The sequence below is a fragment of the Nicotiana sylvestris genome, chromosome 7 (genome assembly GCF_000393655.2).
Source record: "Nicotiana sylvestris chromosome 7, ASM39365v2, whole genome shotgun sequence".
Classification (NCBI taxonomy): Eukaryota; Viridiplantae; Streptophyta; class Magnoliopsida; order Solanales; family Solanaceae; genus Nicotiana; species Nicotiana sylvestris.
This window is the reverse complement of record NC_091063.1, coordinates 9,783,919-9,805,687: the sequence shown is the minus strand read 5'-3', so window position 1 is coordinate 9,805,687 and position 21,769 is coordinate 9,783,919. Positions and strand designations below refer to the sequence as shown.

Below are 21,769 nucleotides of genomic sequence, written 5' to 3'. Positions count from 1 at the left end.
TCGCACCATGTATTCATAAATACAGTAACGACAATCACCCTAAAAATAGGTCTGTCCAGCTCTCAAATTGTCACGACCCTAAACCCAGACCCGGTCGTAATGGCGCCTCTCTTGAAGACAAGGCCAGCCGACACAACACCCAATTCTTTTTAAGCAATTAAAAAAATACAAATTAAGTCTTTAACATAATAATGATCCCAAAATAAGCAGAGAAATAGTACAGTTTGCGGAAATAAAACCAACACAGGCCGACATCGGGGTGTCACTAGTCATGAGCATCTACTGACCGATTAAAACAGGAAGAATATACGAAGTCTATCACAGAATTAAAACAAGAGAAAATAAGATAGAGGGAGAAGCACTCGGCTGCGAACGTTGAGCAGCTACCTAGTGAATCTCCGAAATATGCTTGAAGCTCTCAACCCTCGCAAGCAGGACCTAAAGCGCCTAAATCTGCACACGGGGCACAGGGAGTAAAGTGGGTACTCCAACTCAGTAAGCAATAATAATAAATGAAGACTAAGTGATAAGAAATCATGTAAAGACACATCAATATGCTATAAAGAAGCAGTATAAAGCAAGTAAAAGCAATGAAACAGTGAAAACATGTAAAGTCACCTTAGTTCAGTTTAAGCTTCTTTAAAAATACTTTTTTAACAGTTAAGCAAGTAAATGACAGGCAGCTAGAAAAGATAAATACATAATGAACCGCCCCTCAGGCTCAATACCGACAGAATCAGCCCCTCGGGCAATATCATGGAACAACACCAGCCCCTCGGGCTATATCTCATATCACGATGGGTACCCGCGCTCATTGGGGGTGTGCAGATTCCGGGAGGGGCCTCTTACGACCCAAGCGCAATATCAAGCCATCTCGTGGCATAATCAGTAGGCTCTCGACCTTATATCGACAAGCCACCTCGTGGCGTACAATCTCAAGCCCTCGGCCTCATAATCATAAATCAGTGTATCCTCACAACACAGGCCCTCGGCCTTACTTAGTCAGAATCTCATAAGCAACTCAGGCGACAGTAAAACATGATGCTCAGCTCAAATTATCATTTAGAATATCATTTAATGTGTTAAAACAGAGTAAATATGGCTGAGTTATGAAAATAGTAGACTATAGCATGACTGAGTACAAGTATAAAGACAAAAAAGTGAGGAAATATCAGTAAAAAAAAATCCCCAAAGGGTCCAAATAGTTGGCACGAGGCCCAGATATGGCATTCAGCCCAAAACATGATGATAGCAAACAGTTTTTAGTCAAATATGCGGTAAAACAATCATTCGGGATGGTCTAAGTCACAATTTCCAACGGTGCACGATCCCACGCTCGTCATCTAGCGTGTGCGTCACCTCAATATAGCACAATGATGTGAAATCCGGGGTTTCATACCCTCAGGACAATATTTACAATCATTACTCACCTCTATCCGGTCCAACTCTAGCCCACGACGCCTTTGCCCCTCGAATCGGCCTCCACTCGCGTAAAATCTATCCAAAATCATAATCACGACGTCAAAATATGCTAAGGGAACGAAGTCCATGTGAAAATAATCAAGTTATAGCACAAGTCCCTAAATTAACCAAAACCTGACCTCTGGGCCCACGTCTCGGAATTCGATAAACTTTACATCAATAGATTCTTATCTCCCCACGAGTTCATACATATCAAAAGTCCCAAAATCCGACCACAAATGGCCCCTCAAATCCTCAAGTCAAGGTCTCCAATACCAAGCCCTAGTTTCCCAATTTTTAACCCTTAATTTTCATTAATTACAGCTCTAATCCATGAAATAATACCATAGGATCGATTATTAGACTCAAAAATCTTACCTCCAAACGATATCCCTTGATTCCCTCTACAAAATCTCCCAACAAGCTCCAAAACCGACTTGAAATAATGAAGAACAACTCAAAAATCGCGAAGGAATGCTTTTATACCTTCTGGCCCAGGCTTTTCGCACCTGCGGTCTAGATCTCGCTCCTGCGCAACCGCTTTTGCGGTCCCAAGCGTCGCATCTGTGGTCCTCACTTAAGTAGCCAAAATCTGCATCTGCGATGCATAATCCGCACCTGCGCCATCGCATGTGCGGTCCCTTAACTGCTTCTGCGGTTTCTGCCTTGCTCTTTCCGCTTCTGCGACTCCAATCTCGCTTCTGCGAGACCGCACCTGCGGTCCCCTAGCCGCAGGTGCGGTTATGACAACAATGGAACATCTTCAGTTGCCAAAACCAACTTCCAAACTTTCCGCCAACCATCTGAAATCACCCCGAGGCCCTCAAGACCTCAACCAAAAACACAAACACATCATATACCACCATCCAAACTTATACCAATCTTCAAAACACCTCAAATAACATCGAATCAACCAAAACACATCGGATTCAAGCCTAAGTTTCCAAAATCTTTCGAATTACTCTTTTGATCAAAAAGTATACCAAACCACGTCCGAATGACCTGAAATTTTGCACTCACATCCCAAATGACACCACGGACCTATTGCAACTCTCGAAATTCCATTCCGACCCACTATATAAAAATCTGACCTATCAACCGGAAAATGCCAAAATACCAATTTCACCAATTCAAGCCTAAATCTACTTCGAACCTCAAAAACACATTCCGATCACGCTCTTAAGTCCCAAATCACCTCCTAAAGCTATCCGAACCATCGAAACTCACATCTGAGCCCTTTAACACATAAGTAAACATCCGGTTGACTTTTTTAACTTAAGAAAAAGGTGGAACCGGGATCAAATAGTACAAAAGCATCTCTGTGGCAGACTGAGACAATACCTGTAATAACAATATCGAAAGCAATAACATCGGGTCTAGCTGGAAGTGCATAGAAATAGGCATGACCGCCACCTGATCGACCTCCCCCTTTAGGGCGACCCCTAGCTAACTGACCTCCACCCCTAGCTGGGTGGGTGGGTGGTGGTGAAGTAACTGGTGCTGAAGTCGATGGCTGACTCCTCTGCTGAGATGAACCCTGCTAGACGTTGAGGACACTGCCTCCACATGTGACCCATCTCACCACACTTATAGCAACTCCCGGGTGCTGGAGATTGGGACTGAAGGGAACTCTAGAACCGGAATGACTAGCAGATGCACCTGGCATAAAAGAGCCCTGAACGGATGGAGCACGAGACGAACTCTGAGCTGGAAGGGCACTAAGTGATGACTGGCCCTGATGAGAACTGTGTGAACTATGACCCGACAACACTCCACGATAACCTGGGTGAGCTGGCTGAGCATTCCTAAATGGACAGCCTCTGCCGTGCTGAAACTGACCTCTCGAAGGAGCACCACCATAACTACCAGATCCTCGAGACCTCTTGTCCTCCCTCTCCTCTCACTCCTTGTGATGAACTAACTTAATCTCACGAGTAATGTCTACAACTTACTCAAAAGTCGCACCAGTCACCCTTTCTCTGGTCATAAAAATACGAAGTTGATAAGTGAGGCCATCAACAAACCTCCTAATCCTTTCTCTATCTGTCGGAACCAACTAAATCGCATGGCGAGCTAACTCAGAGAACCTCATCTCATACTGCGTCACAGTCATCTCTCCTTGATGCAACCACTCGAATTGCCTGCGCAGCTCCTCTCTGCAAGACTGCGGCACGTACTTCTCCAAAAAGAGAACGGAGAACTGCTTCTAGGTAAGGGGTGCTGCACCAACAGGCCAACGCCTCTCAAAAGCCTCCCACCAAGTGAAGGCAGCTCCAGAAAACTGATAAGTAGTGAAAGTGACCCCGGTGGTCTCCAGAATGCCCACTGTATGAAGCATCCTCTGACACTTATCCAAGAAACCCTGGGCATCCTCGCCCTCTGCACCACTAAAAGTCGGAGGCTGAAGTCTACCAAACCTCTCCAACCTACGTTGCTCGTCCTCTGGCATGGCAGGAGCTACATAGTCCTAAGCAGCTGCAACCGGCTGGGCTGGATGCACCCCCGGTATCTGATGTCCCTCCACTACCTGCTCAGGTGTGCGAGCGGCGGGAGTTTGAGTGCCTCCCCCGGCCTAAGAAGTAGTTGCGGTGGTAGTAACTGAGACCGCCTGAGCTAGGCCAGTGCATACTAAGAGAATCTGAGCCAAGGCCTCCTGAAGACCCGAACTCACAATGGGCACAGCTGATGCCTGAGCTAGTGCTGCTGGAGCGTCCACAACTGGGACCTGATCCTAAACTGGGGTGGCTAGTGGACTGGAGGTGCTGCCCTAGCTGCTGTGCGGGCCACTCCCCTGCCCCTATCGCGACCATGTCCGCGTCCTTGGCCTCTAGTGGCCACAACTGGTGGTACTGGTGGTCGTCCATCCTGACTGGTAGCGCGTGTCCTCACCATCTGTGAGAGGATAGAATAACAAAAGTTTAGTACTCAGATCAACAGATTTGCACGACAAGAATTTCAAGAATGTGAAGTTTTTCCTAAAGGTTCTGCAGCCTCTCGAGGAGAAATACAAATATATCCGTACCAATCCGCGAGACTCTACTAAACTTGTTCATGACTCGTGAGGCCTATGTAACCTAGGCTCTGATACCAACTTGTCACGACCCTAAACCCAGACCCGGTCGTGATGACGCCTCTCGTGAAGACAAGGCTAGCCGACACAATACCCAATTCTTTTTAAGCAATTAAATAAAATACAAATTAAGTCTTTAACATAATAATAATCCCAAAATAAGCAGTGAAAGAGTACAGTTTGCAAAAATAAAACCAACACAGCTCGACATCGGAGTATCACCAGTCATGAGCATCTATTGACCAATTAAAACAGGAAGAATCTACAAAGTATATTACAGAATTAAAACAAGAGAAAATAAGATAGAGGGAGAAGCACTGGGCTGCAAACATCGAGCAGCTACCTAGTAAATCTCCAAAATATGCTGGAAGCTCTCAACCCTTGCAAGTAGGACCTGAAGCGCCTGAATCTGCACACGGGGTGCAGGGAGTAAAGTGAGTACTCCAACTCAGCGAGTAATAACAATAAATGAAGACTGAGCGATAAGAAATCACGTAAAGGCACATCAATATGCTATAAAGAAGCAGTATAAAGCCAGTAAAAGCAATGAAACAGTGAAAACATGTAAAGTCACCTTAGTTTAGTTTAAGCTTCTTTTCAAATACCTTTTTAACAGTTAAACAAGTAAATGACAGGCAACTAAAAAAGATAAACACATAATGAACCGCCCCTCAGGCACAATACCGATAGAATTAGTGCCTCGGACAATATCATGGAACAACACCAGCCCTTCGGGCTATATCTCGTATGCTCAGCTCAAATTATCATTTAGAATATCATCTAATGTGTTAAAACAGAGTAAACATGGTTGAGTTATAAAAACAGTAGAATATAGCATGACTGAGTATAAGTATAAAGTGAAAACAGTGAGGAAATATTAGTAAACAAAATCCCCTAAGGTCCAAATAGTTGGCACGAGGCCCAAATATGGCATTCAGCCCAAAACTTGATGATAGCAAATAGTTTTCAATCAAATATGCGGTAAAAAAGTCATTTGGGATGGACTAAGTCACAATACCCAATGGTGCATGACCCAATGCTCGTCATCTAGCGTGTGCATCACCTCAATATAGCACATCGATGTGAAATCTGGGGTTTCATACCCTCAGGACAACATTTACAATTATTACTCACCTCTATCCGGTCCAACTCTAGCCTGCGATGCCTTTTCCCCTCGTATCGGCCTCCACTCGCATCGAATCTATCCAAAATCAGAATCACGACGTCAAAATATGCTAAGGGAGCGAAGCCCATGCGAAAAAAATCAAGTTATAGCATAAGTCCCTAAATTAACCAAAATCCGACCTCTGGGCCCACGTCTCGGAATTCGATAAACTTTACATCAATAGATTCTTATCTCCCCACGAGTTCATACATATCAAAAGTCCCAAAATCCGACCACAAATGGCCCCTCAAATCCTCAAGTCAAGGTCTCCAATACCAAGCCCTAGTTTCCCAATTTTTAACCCTTAATTTTCATTAATTACAGCTCTAATCCATGAAATAATACCATAGGATCGATTATTAGACTCAAAAATCTTACCTCCAAACGATATCCCTTGATTCCCTCTACAAAATCTCCCAACAAGCTCCAAAACCGACTTGAAATAATGAAGAACAACTCAAAAATCGCGAAGGAATGCTTTTATACCTTCTGGCCCAGGCTTTTCGCACCTGCGGTCTAGATCTCGGCCGCTTTTGCGGTCCCAAGCGTCGCATCTGTGGTCCCCATTTAAGTGGCCAAAATCTACATTTGCGATGCATAATCCGCATATGCACCATCGCAGGTGCGGTCCCTCAACCGTTTCTGCGGTTTTTGCCTTCCTAGGCTCTTTCCGATTCTGCGACTCCAATCTCGCTTCAGCGAGACCGCACCTGCGGTCCCCTTGCCGCAGGCGCGGTTATGACAACAATGGAATTTCTTCGCTACCAAAACCAACTTCCAAACTTTCCGCCAACCATCCAAAATCACCCCCGAGGCCCCCAGGACCTCAACCAAAAGCACAAAAACATACCACCATCCAAACTTATATCAATCTTCAAAACACCTCAAACAACATCGAATCAACCAAAACACATCGGATTCAAGCCTAAGTTTCCAAAATCTTCCGAATTACGCTTTTGATCAAAAAGTATACCAAACCACGTCCAAATGACCTGAAATTTTGCACTCACATCCCAAATGACACAACGGACCTACTGCAACTCCCGAAATTCCATTCCGACCCCCTATATCAAAATCTCACCTTTCAACCGGAAAATGCCAAAATACCAATTTTACCAATTCAAGCTTAAATCTACTCCGAACCTCCAAAACACATTCGGATCTCGCTCCTAAGTCCCAAATCACCTCGCGAAGCTATCCGAACCATCAGAATTCTCATTCGATCCCTCTAACATATAAGTCAACATCCGGTTGACTTTTCCAACTTAAGCTTCCTCAAAAGAGACTAAGTGTCTCAAACCTTACCAAAACCTTTCTGAACCCGAGCCAACCAACTCGATCAGAGATAGAACCAATAAACAAAGCAATAAGAAGCAGAAATGGGAAAACAAAGTGGTAACTCATGAGACGACTGGCCGGGTCATCACACTAATAATGGAAATATGATAAATTTGCTTGATACTCTCCTAATATAACTCAACAAAATCAATTCTAACATGCCTCATTATCAACCCAATTAATTAGAATGATTTTTCAGTTATGCACTCCTAATATAACTCAATAAAATCAAGTATAATTTTTCATTGTATTTCTATTTATATTCAATATATTTTACTGTATTTTAAAATTAAAGTATTCATTGTTTGTATTGTGTTTTATTTCAATGTTTGTATTTAGTGTATTTCAATATTTATATATGTACAGTATGCATAAATATAGGTATATTCAGTTGTATTAAAAAAATACAGATCTTCGAAATACATAAATACAGGCAAAAAAAATATTTAATCACAAATACCATGTGTTTGAGTGAATTTGTACATAATACAATGTGTTTGTATCATTGTATGTGACTAAATTGCAAAGAAGAGAAGAACTTAGTCGGAGATGGCGTTTTCCGGCCAAGAAGAGAAGAAAGTTTGTCGGATCCGCACAATAATTTTTTTATAAGAGTTCATTATATTGCTCCTTTCCGTTCGAAAAATTCACTCTTTTCTGTTTCATGGTTGCCTTCTACTCTCGGCTATCAATACTAGGGCATGTATCTTGAGTTGCTTGAAGAGAAAGAGAGAGAAAGAAGAAAAATTCTGAAAGAGAATCGTGTGTTAATTGAAAGAAAGAGAGAGGAAAAACATAAATATTGTATTTCATGCCGCAATGGTAGTATATACCATAAATACCTATTTTGCTATAAAATATAAAAGGTAGTTGTAGAAAATAATATTTTAAAACGATATTGGTTTATAATAGGAGGTAAAATTTCTTTTCTGTGATGAAAACAATAAAAGAAGAAGAACAATATTTCAGAGAAAGAGAGAGTAATTCTTATTGAATTTTGGGATGATTTACAATGGGGTAAGACCCCTCTATTTATAGGGAAAAAGTGACTTAGCCACAAAGTAAAACTCTCTACAAGATAGACATTCACTTTAATTACAATTCTATTCATAACACTCTCCCTTGAATGTCTACTCAATAAGTAATATGCCACGTTAAAACCTTAACTAGAAAGGAAAAGAGTACACATTTTTAATAATACGCCTTTTGATTGCCTCAATAAAAACCTTGCAAGAAAAACCTAGTGGGACAAAACCTTGTAAGGAAAAAAGAGTGCAACGCGTATTAAACTCCCTTTGATGAGAGCATCATTTCACATCCTTGAGCCTTTGCATCCCAATCTTGTGTACTAGCTTCTTGAAGGTTGACATCGGTAGAGATTTTGCGAACAAATCAGCCATATATTACTTGAACGAATCTGTTGCACATTAATATTACCATTCTTATGAAGACCATGTGTGAAAAATAATTTTGGTGAAATGTGTTTTGTCCTATCTCATTTTATGAATTCTCTCTTGAATTGGGTTATGCATGCTGCATTGTCTTCATACAAAATCGTGGGTAGTTTGTCACATTTCAAACCACATTTGTCTCGAATAAGATGTATTATAGACCTCAACTACACACATTCTCTACTTGCTTCATGAATAGCAATTATCTCAGCATGATTAGATGAAGTAGCCACAATTGATTGCTTAGTCGATCGCCAAGATATGTCAGTGCCTCCACAGGTAAACACATAATTTATTTGAGATCGAGCCTTGTGTGGGTCAGATAAATACCCAGCATCAGCATAACCAACAAGATTGGGACTGCAATTATTGCCATAAAATAAGCCCATATCGGTATTCCCTTTTAGATACCGCAATATGTGTTTGATTCCATTACAATATCTCCTTGTGGGAGCAGAGCTATATCTTGCTAAGACATTAACTGAAAAGGTTATGTCAGACTTTGTAGTATTAGCAAGATACATTAGTATACCAATTACACTAAGATATGGTACTTCAGGACCAAATAGCTCTTCATTCTCTTCTTGAGGTCGGAATGGATCCTTATTCACATCAAGTGATCGAACAACCATCAGAGTACTTAATGGATGTGCTTATCCATGTAAAATCATTTCAATATCTTTTTTATGTAGGCAAATTGATGAACAAAAATTCTGTTTGCCAAATGTTCAATTTGCAAACCAAGACATAATTTTGTCTTTCCGAGATCTTTCATCTCGAATTCCTTCTTTAAATAATCAATTGCCTTTTGAAGTTCTATAGGAGTTCCAATAAGGTTTATGTCATCAATATATACGGCAAGTACAACAAATTTCGATGTTGTTTTCTTTATAAAAACACATGGACAAATGACATCATTTATATAACTTTCCTTTAATAAATACTCACTAAGATGATTATACCACATTCGTCCTGATTGCTTTAGACTATGTGTGTTTAACGGGTTACGGGTTGAGGGGGTCGGGCTGGGCCGGGTTTAGTGTTTTTTTTTGTTTTTTTTTTTGTATTTTGTATAACTATTGTAAGTTATATTAATACTTTGTATTAATATAAAGAATACAAGGAAGATGGGAAAATATTGCACTTATAAATTGCAAGTGCTACATTTATTTCAAAATTCAAACTTACAAATTGAAAGGTTTACATTTAACAACAAGTAAATTTACCAAAAAAGAGTAAATTCAAACTTCAAAGGTTTTGCACTGCCTTAATAAGTTCTTCATAATCAATATGAACTGAGTGATCTTCTTCTGGAGTGTTAAATTCGGATGGGTTATGATAATAGGCTAGATTTATGTAATTTGGCGATTGTTTATGCCCCAGCTTAATTATGTTTTAATGTTATAATATAGTTAAATGATGAAAAATGGGCTCTAATTGTGAATGTCATACGTTGCAGGAGTGAGGAGCTTGTATGAGGCCTTAAAACTGTGATTGGAGCTACATTGAAGCAAGAAAAAAACCCCTAGGAGCTGAGTACGCAAGAAGACGAGAAAAAGAATATTTAAAATGAAGGCATGGACTAGCGCGGCCATTAGCGCGTCCACTAGCGCGACCGCGCTAGACCAGATGGTCGAGGCAGAATGATAGGGCATTAGCGCGGCCATAAGCGCGACCGCACTAGCCCAGTTCCGGAATATTAATTTTCAGGGGTAAACTTGGAAGTCTGGGGAAAAAATTCACTTAACCTATAGAAGGTCAAGCTCGACCAAAGAGGGGCTATGCAACTTTTCATAGCTTAGTGCAAGAAAAGGAGAGGCAAGGAGGAGAATTCAACATCAAGTTTTTCCTTTCTTCCTTTTGTTTTATGATTTATGATGAATTTGATTATTGTTGTGATGAACACTAGTATGAATAGCTAAATATTTAGTCTAAGGTTTGATGGAACCTATAGAAGGATGAACTTCTTGATTATGTTAATATAGTTTGCCATTTTAATCTCTATTTGTTCAACTACGTACTTGTTGTAGTTAATTGACAGGATCCTCAATTAGTTGTGCCTATTTAATGTGCATAACTCGGGAGAGAGTGCATATTTAGGTAATTGTTGAACAACACTACTCCCAAAATATATGAGGGATCAATAATTATGGATTTAAAGGCGGGATTAAGGATAACGAAGCCTTGGATGTAATATAAAGTGAGCTGTAATAAATAAACCAACTAACATAACTCGGGAGAGTGCGTCTAGTAGATTATCGTGATTATTCGGGAGAGATTTATGGTGGTAAGAGTGCTCAGGATTGATAGAGATGATTTGGTGAATCTATGTGAAGCATAACCGGAAGGGAGTCCATCAATAGGGAAAATCATAGCCTTAGAACCTTCTCTTAATAGTTTACAACTCAATTATAGTTATTTTTCAGTTGCTTATTTACATTCATTCGTAGTTAGTAGAAATACTCTCAGTTGTTATTTACAACATTTGAGAAGTTGATTCCGTGGAATTTAGTAAGTCTAACGAGAAGTAATTGATAGGTTAATTCCTTGTGGGTTCTACTCTGGGCTAAATACTCAAATTATATTTGCAACGTCTGCATGTCCTTTATATGAGGCATAGTTGGGTGTGATCAAATTTTCTTCGTTGTGCCTGCAGCTTTAATGTCAAGGTTCAGCTGTTTCAGTGCCTACCAAGCTTTATGATCAAGTTCCACTGGCAAGTGGCAGGCCTTCCCAAACACCAACTTATATGGCAACATACCAATTGGTGTTTTAAAAGCGGTTCTATACGCCCAGAGTGCATCATCTAGATTTTTCACCCAATCAGTTCTTGTGGCATTCATAGTCTTAGTTAGTACACTCTTGATCTATCTGTTGGACACTTCAACCTGCCAACTAGTCTGGGGATGATATAGGGTAGCCACCTTGTGGCGTACATCATACTTTGCGAGCAACTTCTCGAAAGCTCTATTATAGAAGTGTGTCCTCCGTCACTGATGATCGCTCTTGGTGTCCCAAAGCGGGTGAATATGTTCTTCTTCAAAAATCCCACCACCACTCTTGCATCATTAGTGGGCAATGCTGCAGCTTCTACCCATTTGGACACGTAATCCATAGCAACAAGTATGTACTTATTGCCAAAGGATCTGACGAAAGGACCCATGAAGTCAATCGCCCAGACATCAAACACTTCCACCTCTTGAATCGGGTTCATGGGCATCTCATGGCGACGGGAAATGTTCCCGGTCCGTTGACATTCATTGCAGCCCTTCACCCATTGGTGTGCATCTTTAAACATTGTTGGCCAAAAGAATCCGGCCTCTAGCCCTTTCGCAGTTGTCCTGACCCCTCCAAAATGTCCTTCATATGCCGATGTGTGACAAGACTGCAAAATAGAAGATTGTTCTATCTCGGGGATACACCTCCAGATCATATTGTCAACACATATTCTAAACAGATAGGGCTCATCCCAATAATACATGTGGCAGTCACAATAAAAATTTTTCTTTTGTACAGATGAAAGGTCATAGGGAACTACACCGCTGGGCAGGTAATTTCCATAATCTGCATACCATGGAACTTCTTCAAGACTAGTAGTGAGCAGTTTCTCATCTGGAAAGGTTTCCAGAATATCTTCAACCTCGACTGAGTTTTCAGCTCCTTTAAGTCGCGATAGATGATCAACGACTTGATTTTCTGTGCCCTTATGGTCACGAATTTCGAGGTCGAATTCTTGCAATAGCAGCATCCAACGAATCAGGCGTGGCTTAGACTCTTTCTTCTCAATCAAGTACCCGAGAGCTGCATGATCAGTGTATACAATTACCTTAGAGCCAATCAGGTATGATCTGAACTTGTCGAAAGCAAACACCACAGCCAACATCTCTTTCTCAGTCACAGTGTAGTTCAGTTGGGCTCTACTCAGCGTTCTACTACCATAGTAGATTGGATGCATCAGCTTGTCTTTCCGTTGTCCCAGCACTGCCCCCACTGCGTAGTCACTGGCATCACACATGAGTTCGAAAGGTTGCTCCCAGTCAGGGGAAACAATGATAGGTGTTGTGACTAGCCTCTTTTTCAGCTCCTCAAATGCTACCCTGCAATTATTAGAAAACGAGAAAGGGTGATCTTTTTCTAACAACTTACAGAGAGGGTTAGGAATTTTTGAGAAGTCTCTTATGAATCTCCGGTAGAAACCGACATGCTTGAGGAAGCTCCAGATTGCCTTGACTGAAGTTGGAGGGGGCAGCTTTGCTATCACATCCACTTTAGCACGATCCACCTCAATTCATTTGCTTGACACTCGGTGCACCAAGACTATGCCCTCTTGTACCACGAAATGACACTTCTCCCCATTAAGAATCAGGTTATTCTCAATACACCTTTTCAGCACACGAGTAAGATTTATCAGTCACTGTCACACCTCCTTTTTACTACACCCTGGAAGGGCATAAGGGAGTTTTTCCAATTAAAGGACAACAGAAACGGGATTATTTAATAAAAGATTCAGAGTTGCCACTTGGGAGATTTATGGTGTCCCAAGTCACCGGTTTAAAATCCCGAATCGAGGAAAGATTGACTCTGTATTACAGTCCGCGAACACAGAAATCCGGGTAAGGAATTCTGTTAACCTGGGAGAAGGTATTAGTCATTCCCGAGTTCCGTGGTTCTAGCACGGTCGCTCAACTGTTATTATTGGCCTATTATCTGATTTTAAACATGTTTAATCCTATGTGCAATTTTAACTTTTAAACCGCTTTTATTTAATTAGTTAAAGGAAGATTTCAACGTCATTTAAAATATGTTTTGAACCACGTCACATAAATGCACCCGCAGTCCGCAACACATTTTATCTAACGTTGAGATTTGGATTTGGGTCACATAAATGCGCACCCGCATTTAGGAAGGTAAATTATTAAAATAGCTCGTCTAAAGTGACTACGCGTTTGCAACTTTACGAGGGCTGTGTAATTTCAACTAAACAACACGCCTCGAATTCTAAGGATCAAAACAAGATTAATTAAATGAGTGTCATGCAATTATCATTTTTGTTTGGCATGACGTACCTCAATTCTAATTTTAAAGGGTATTCAAACTAGATTTATGAGGGCCATAAACTATTTACGTTACTCAAATGGCACACCTCCACTCAGTCAAACGAATTATTTTAAAGCTATCAACTACCCTCTGAACATTGTAGTCCTGGTATTTCCGTTTTGAATGGCATCGACATAGTTCGAGATTTTAGGCATAGAGTTGATTCTAAATAGCAACTTATTACTAATTAGTAACTTGATGGTCTAAGTGACTTAATTAGGCAAGAAACAATCAGATGATCAAGAGAAAAGGGCCTTGGCAAGATTCAAATTTCAATGGGCCATTCATGCAAGTCTAGCTCAATTTGACCCTTCAACTTATATCCAGAAATAACAAAAAATTCAAAGTTTAATCTACTACAGAAAGGATCACTATAGGCATTTTATGACCTTTAAAACCAGATCCAAATGGTATGATCCATAGCCCGAAAACACGCCTTTAGCCTTAATGCCAATACTCCAAAAAAATCAGAAACTCACTTGCACACTTTGAATCAATATGATGCTTTCTAACAAACCAAATCTTCAAGAGTCAAACCCGACATTATCGAGCTTGAACAAATTTCAAGGAAAAAATGCTGCTCTTATTCAACTTGATTTTACCTATATATTTCATCTTATTCATGTGTTACTGATTTAAAAAAAAAAGAAAAATCGAACCAATCAAACATTTGCACTCTTACTTCATGAAGGCCAAAGTCAAGTAAGGAAACAAAAGAAAATAACTACTAGATCTACATGACAGCGATAAATAACTAGACATCAATTACAATTTTTGAAAGAAAGCTCAGAAGAACTAAAACTGGACATCAGGTACAATTTCATAGCAAAATAGATAGGAGATAGCTCGCAGAGCACATGCTTAGCTGCACAGAGCTCAAATTTAAGAGAAATGAGACCAAATAGAGGCTGGAATCAACAATCTAAAAGCCTAGACCAAAAGTTAATTACAAAGAAATACTGAACTAAGCTATAAAGCACCATAAAACAAAGTAGTAAGGCAGAACTCATAACAGAAAGCTGAAAACATGTTTTGAAACTTTAGAATTTCCATATTTATTCCTCAAATCAATCTTCACATGAGGTAGAATGTAGAAGTGTATCTAGAAATCGAAAAAGAAACAAGGAAATATGGAGTCAATGGCCAACAACAGTGGAGCAGTAACAGGAATCAGGTTCAGATTAAATAAAACAGCAAAAACGGCTGATGAACACCAATGGAACAGCAACCACTCAGCAGAATTCAAACCAAAAACTTTCTAAAATCTGAATTCAAACCATTTCAATCTCAGAGAATCAGAAAATGTTTCAGTAATTGAAAAACTTTAGAGATCAAAACAGGGAACTCAATTGAACAATGTTTTCTTTAGATTTTCAGCCGTCTCTGATTTTTCTATATTTTCTATCTATTCAACCCTGCCTTCAAAGGCAAGGAAATGTGCCTTTATAGGCAAGGAAATAGGGCAACAATAGAGGGATCAAATTTGCATTTTAGCCCTTTTTGAATTTTGATTTTTGCTACTTACATCCTTGCATTTTTGACTTATTTGCCAAGTAAGGCTGTTTTTTGCTTCTAGGAAGCTTCCTAGGCAGTTATACTCATATTCCTTAGACTAAATTACCCAAATTACCCTATCACACCCCTGCATATTACTGTTAAAGCCAAACAGAACCTGGGTCCAATTTGACCCAAGTTAATGGGTCAGATAAACCCAATTCAGTTCATTTCCGGGCTATTCAATCTTTATAAGCCCAAACAATTTTGACATGGTTTACCAGTTTTAAAAATTAACCTAAAATTGCCCAAAAGAGAAATCACGACAGCCTTGATACAAACCAAGAAAACGAAACTATACTAATTAATAACAACAAGATAACAATACTGATAAACAACATCATGCATGGACAATTGATCCTAAGTTTGTTTGACATAATTAAACAAAATTACTAACAAGTTCATGCTACCTAATTTCACTAACTGGTCGAATGAAACAAAAACAAGAAGAATGAGAAAGAGAATAAAGGAGACGAGGAAAAGAAAACAAAAATAAAGAAACGAGATGAAACACGAAGAGTTTTCATGCAAAGATAAAGCGAGCGGATACGAGCGATTTTGCCCATTTGAATACTCCGTGGGAAGCATTTTTTTTGAAAGATTTGACCGCACCCTACTTCCGAGGTTGGCTACATATCCTTGGCTATAAAGGAATCGGGCCAGTGTAGTTCGGGAAGTTTTGGTAGTTGAGACTACCATGAAGCTGTGATTTCACTGTTGCTGTTGTTGCTGCTACTGCTTACTGAACCCCTTATTACACCATGTTAAAATAAAAGAAGCTAGACTAAGCTATGATCTATGAATTACAAGAATCTTATCTATATCTTCAATCTTGATCTTGCGGTTCTTGTTACCTTGTTGATTTGTTGCCGACTTGAGTTGTAATCTAAGATGTTTTCCCTTTTCTCCAGGTGGATGCCTGACTGCTGAATTTGAACTATATTTTGAGATGCTTTCCCTTTCTCTAGGTGGACGCCTGACTGCTGAACTTGAATTGTATTCCCATGCTCTCCAGGTGGGCGCCTGACTGCTGAACTTGAACTGTATTCCCATGCTCTCCAGGTGGGCGCCTGACTGCTGAACTTGAACTGTATTCCCGTGCTCTCCAGGTGGGCGGCTGATTGCTGAACTTGAAATGTATTTTCGTGCTCTCCAGGTAGGCACCTGATTGCTGAACTTGAAATGTATTCCCGTGCTCTCCAGGTGGGCGCCTGAATGCTGAATTTGAGTGGCTTCTCCCTATTCTCCAAGTGGGTACCTGATTTCAACAAAAATAGACAAAACAAAGAAAATTGCCTGCCCCAATTTGGTAGCTGGGAACATATGTGAGTGTTAAACTGAATCATATTACCAAATATTACTAAGAATTTGAAAGCAGATCCCGTTATCCAGGAGGGTCCTGACAACTCTTAATTAAACGACGGTTTTAAATCTAAGTTATATCTTCTAAAGGTATGACTTCCGCTAAATCTTGTTATCTAAGAGGGTCTTAAAACTACACCCTATTATCCAAGAGGGTCCTAAAAATCAAAAATCAAGTATTATCTTAAGAGTGACAATTTTTACGGCTGAATTACACTACTCTACAACAGAGCTTACGCTAAATCTTGTTGTCTAATGGAAGTCTTAAAGCTAAGTCCCATTATTCAGGAGGGTCCTGAAAACTCCTAATGAATCCTATCTTAAACATGCAAATTTTGAAACCAACTTATATCCCTTTGGGATACACTTACGCTAGATCTTGTTACTTACGATTGTTTTGAATTTTAAACTAGGTCCCATTTTCTAGGAGTGTCCTGAAATTTTTATGTCAAACCTGTTTGGTGCCTGCCTTTCCTTACGGAGGGTCCCTACGAAACAATCAAAATTTTCTGCCCCTGTTTCAATCAAAGAAAACTTTGTGAATTTAAACATGGTGGTTAGTTTGTGGCCTTGAACTTGTAAGGCGACTGCTCCTTCATTTCCCATAACAACTTTAATTTCCACTCGAAGACCTTGCTTGTTTATTGACTAACCACTTTCTCTGTCACCCTTATCACAGAAAATACCTCGTCTCTATTCAGACCCGATACCCTCCATCTATTGCATTGCTCATGAACTGACATTTACCAAACCTTTGTATCTCACATGAATCTCAAAGCACGACAATCGCCACCCGCTTAGTGCGTATGTTGTTATTTCTCGACTTAAACCACTGGCCTTGGCCTTGAGGTCTATTGTCCCTTCACTCGCCATGACAACTTGATTTCTACTTGAAAGACCTTGCTTGTCACTGGTTAACCACCTTCTTTGTCAATTTTATCACAGAAAATACCTTTGATCCGTTCACCTAACACCCTCCATCTGTTGCATTGTTCATGAACTAATATATACCAAACCTTTGTATTTCACATGGATCCCAAAGCATGTTGATTGTTACCAACTCAATGCGCTTGTTGTTCTTTTCCTGACTCATGCCACTTTGATGTGCTACCCAGATCCCGTTTTGTGCAATTGAAAAGCTGGTGGAAAATTTTGAAGTCATTTCTCACTTGTTCTGACCAAACAGACTCAGGAAGAGGAAGTAAACAAGACAAAAGGAACAAAGTAAAGGAAAATGGAAAGAGATGATTCCTAACAAGAAAACTACAAAGTAGAAACCTATCAGATATGGATACTAACTCTAGTGACCATGACATGCACATGTTGATTAAGTGGCCTAATCTGTCAAACAAGTCTGATGTTCAACTCTTGCTGTACCTCTGAAGCATGAAACTGCGCTTCAATGCTCCGGTTATCCAATCTGATTCACAATCCTTATTCGACTTGTAGTTCCCGAAGGGTTTTCACCATCAAACCTCTCTCATTTTGTTCTTTCTCTCAACTTACCATTGCTTTATGGTGACCGTGAGGGTTTTCACCAATAAGACTCTCTCATTTTTCATTTTTCTTGTTTGGACCGGAGTGTTGCCCCTGATATGAATCACCTTTACTTGCTCGACTTGGCATCTCTCAAAGACTGATCGAAAGGTCTTTCTTGGGACAATAATATGGGCTTTTGGATAGGGTTAGAAAGAAAGGGTATCAAAGGCTCAAAACAATTCAAACAGGTTCAAAATTACAACTTTCGGAATAAGATTTCTTACAACAACCACAACTTCTGCCCCAATTTCTTTGCTTGGGGGACTTTTGGATTTTATTTTGATTGGACCGAACCATGAGGCTGCCTACATATCCTTAAAAGGAATCAGGTCGAACATAGTTCATGACATAGAAATTGCTTTGTTTGTTATGATTTTTCTTTTCTTCTTTTTTTTTCTAATTTTCATCTTTTCTTTTCTCTCTTTTCCTTTACTTATCTTTCGCGCTTGCATTTATGATCTTTGCTACTGATTCCGACGGAGGGATACAAAAGGAAGTAAATAAGGCTCAAAGGGGGTAACAAAGGATAAAGTGTTTAGATAGCAGAACAAAATGCCTTCGTCATTCCAATCTTCAAAACATGCCAAGTACAAACAAACACAACTTAACCAAAGAAATCATATATAATATCTTTTGACTGCATCAGAATTGATAGCCATTTTTACACATTTGCCTTCTACATCTATTTAATACAAAGTACCATTGGACAACACTCTCACTCTCATTACCACGAACGACCCCCTGCCAATTTGGGGCAAACTTGCCTTTAGCTTCAATCCGATGTGGCATGATGCATTTCAGTAGGATTTCTTTATGTTCTATCTGCCCCAGTTTCACACAATTCGGGCTTGAAGTGATCTCAAAATGCCTTTACTTATTTCCCCCAAATGTCCTTACATCTTCAACATTGTTTCATTGCTTCGTGATTAAGCTGACTTTTAAAACCAGGCTGAGAATTACGCGTGCATGTCATGTCACTAGAGTCGACAGGAAAAGAATTATAAAAAGAAAAGAGAACTAAATGAAAATGACTAGAAATCACAGAAAACAGAAAATTGCATTAGACAGATGGTGAAAGGGTTTGGACAACAAAACAAACAAACTAAACTGGGGTTACAAACCTAGAACAAACCTAGACAACACTAAACGGGCTACTATGACCAAACAAACTAGGCAAAATAAAAGGATAGAAGGGTTTGAGTCACAAGACAATATCCGGATTACAACCCTGAAATAACTCGGACAACAGAAATGACAACAAAATAAACCACCAAAACTCCTCTCTGGCTAACCAAGAAAAGAGCGTATTTCCAATCATCAAACTCAACATCTTAGCCACTGACTTCTGCATCAACAATACTAGGACCTTCACAAGTCTCCATCACATTGTTCTTAACAGATTACCTTTGGGTTCCCTTTGCCTGCTCGTTCTTAGGATCAACCTCTAATAGTGTTGAAAGCTTTGCAGCACGTGGACCTCCTAGGATCCCAGAAGAATTCTCACATTCCTTTTCAAAATAAATCATACCCACCATATGCGTCTCATTATGCACAGGTGACGAACTTTGGCTAGTGTCTGTTGCATCTGGATTTTGCACGACAATGTCGCCTGCATCAATAAGCTTCTGAATCGCGTTCTTCAGATTCCAACACTTCTCTCTGTCATGCCCTGGGGCATCTGAGCAATATGCGCACCTTTGAGAAAAATCAAACCTCTTTGGAAGAGGGTTTGCCATTTTTATATGGATCGGCTTCAACATGTCCAATTTCCTTAGCCTCTAGAACTGATGGGCATATGACTCTCCCAATGGAGTGAAGGTTTTCTTCTTCCGCAACCTCTCATTCTTAAATGCTTGATTGGGCCGGAAACCTGATCCAGGAGGGTTTTGGTAGGCTCGTGGGGTGGATAGGCATTTTGTGAAGCTGGGTATTGGGAAAGTGATGTACGACTTTGGGAGTTCTATGGAGAGAAGTAGCATTGGGGAGGGTCATTTGGTGCACAAGGATATCCATGGGGATGATGTTGAGGCTGGAAGTGTTGAGCAGGAAGGCCTATCAAATCATCTTTTTTGTTTCTCTTTCTTCCACCCAAGCTTACTGGGACGTTCTGAATGTCTTTCGAACAACTCATGATTTTGTCTGACTTGATTCCCTCTTTACTAGCTCCCCTATTTTTAACACATCATTAAAAGGCTTTCCCAAGGCCGGGATTAAATGACTGAAGTAGGTGGGCCCCTAGGCTTGTAGGAAAAGCTCAACTATTTCTTCTTCACCAATCGGGGTATTGATTTGAGCAGCTTGCTCCCTCCATCTGAGCCTAAACTCCCTAAAGCTTTCCTCTGGGTTTTTTTCTATTTTAGATAGGGAGGAGCGGTCTGGGGTAACACCTGATCTGTATTGAAAGCATCGAACAAAATCTTGAGCCATGTCACCCAATATCGGTCACTTACCAACATCTTGACGATTATGCCATTCCAAAGCTGCCCCAGTCAGGCTCTCACTGAAATACGCCATCAACAAATCATCTTTCTCGGCAACACTTCTCATTTCACGACAATAATCCCTCAAATGGGCTACCGGATCCCCACACCCATCATACAAGTTAAACCTTGGCACTTTAAACCCCGTTGGCAGACGAACATCGGGGGACATAGACAATTCTTAGTAAGACATGATACCCTGGTCTCCCATTCCTTGCTTGTTCTTTAAGGACTGTTCTATGCCTTTCAGCCTCCTAGGTATCCCATCTCGCCCTTCTCTTCCTGTGAACTTTTCATTTTCAACATGAAGCTCATCCCACGGGCCCTGCTTGTATGAGTTAGGGACCTTGTGGGCAACCTCTAAGAGGTAATGTTGGGCATCATGAGCTTTGAGTGGGTATTCATCGTTCGGGATAATGGATATGATAGGAGGACAATTTTGGGGAGAGGTAATTGGAGGATGAGTGATGGAGATACTAGACGGTTGGGAAAGCTGTGATAAACGGGTGGATTTGGAGAGTATAGGGAATCAGCTGGCACTATGACCAGAGTTTGGGTAAGGGTAGCATCTAAGAAGCTAGGTGGTGGCGGGGGTGGTGCCTTCCTAGTCATCCAGGCCTGATACATGTCCGTCATGTATGTCTCAGCCAAACCAGTGTCCCATTCAACCAACTGCTTTCGGGCGCCGGTATCAACCAACCCAATTTTGTTGTTGTCCGCCATTGCCTTTTGAATTTATGTTGCGGAGAGGAGCTGCTACTTCAGGAACCACAAACCAATCACCTTTCTGTGCTGAATTGTCAACAACAAACTTGTTAGTGATTAGAGCTTAACAGATAGGCAACCACATATTTGGGGAATGGATGCACCTAAGCAGTTAACCGTTTCTATTATGCATTTGATCGGTTGCTTGCGTCATCCCGGCTTTTCCTTATTTCCATTTGCAACTTCTTCTCCTTTATTTTCACTCCTGCCTTTCTATGCTTGATTTCTCTTTGTTTTTATCCTCTCATTTCTCTCTCTTGTTTTGCCATTGTTTCCTCCCCATGGTTTCTTATTTTCCTCTCTTTTCTTTTCTTGTTTTTGTTTTTTTCTTTGTCTTTCCTCTCTTTTTCTCTTCTTTTCTCTCTTTTTTTTTCTTTCGGTTATGGCCGAATCCTATGGAGATTACCTACGTATCATGACCCCACATGAATCAGACCGAGCGTAGTTCTGGGAGATAAGTGTAAAAATAAAATATTTTGGGATTTTC

At 40.4% G+C, this 21,769-nt stretch overlaps 1 protein-coding gene across 1 annotated transcript; it reads right to left on the bottom strand.

Moving 5' to 3' along the window:
* Positions 1-8,652: 8,652 nt before the first annotated feature.
* Positions 8,653-9,117, bottom strand: LOC138872733 (secreted RxLR effector protein 161-like). Its single transcript, XM_070151147.1, has one exon. It carries the CDS (start codon positions 9,115-9,117, stop codon positions 8,653-8,655), a length of 465 nt encoding a protein of 154 aa, XP_070007248.1.
* Positions 9,118-21,769: the final 12,652 nt, after the last annotated feature.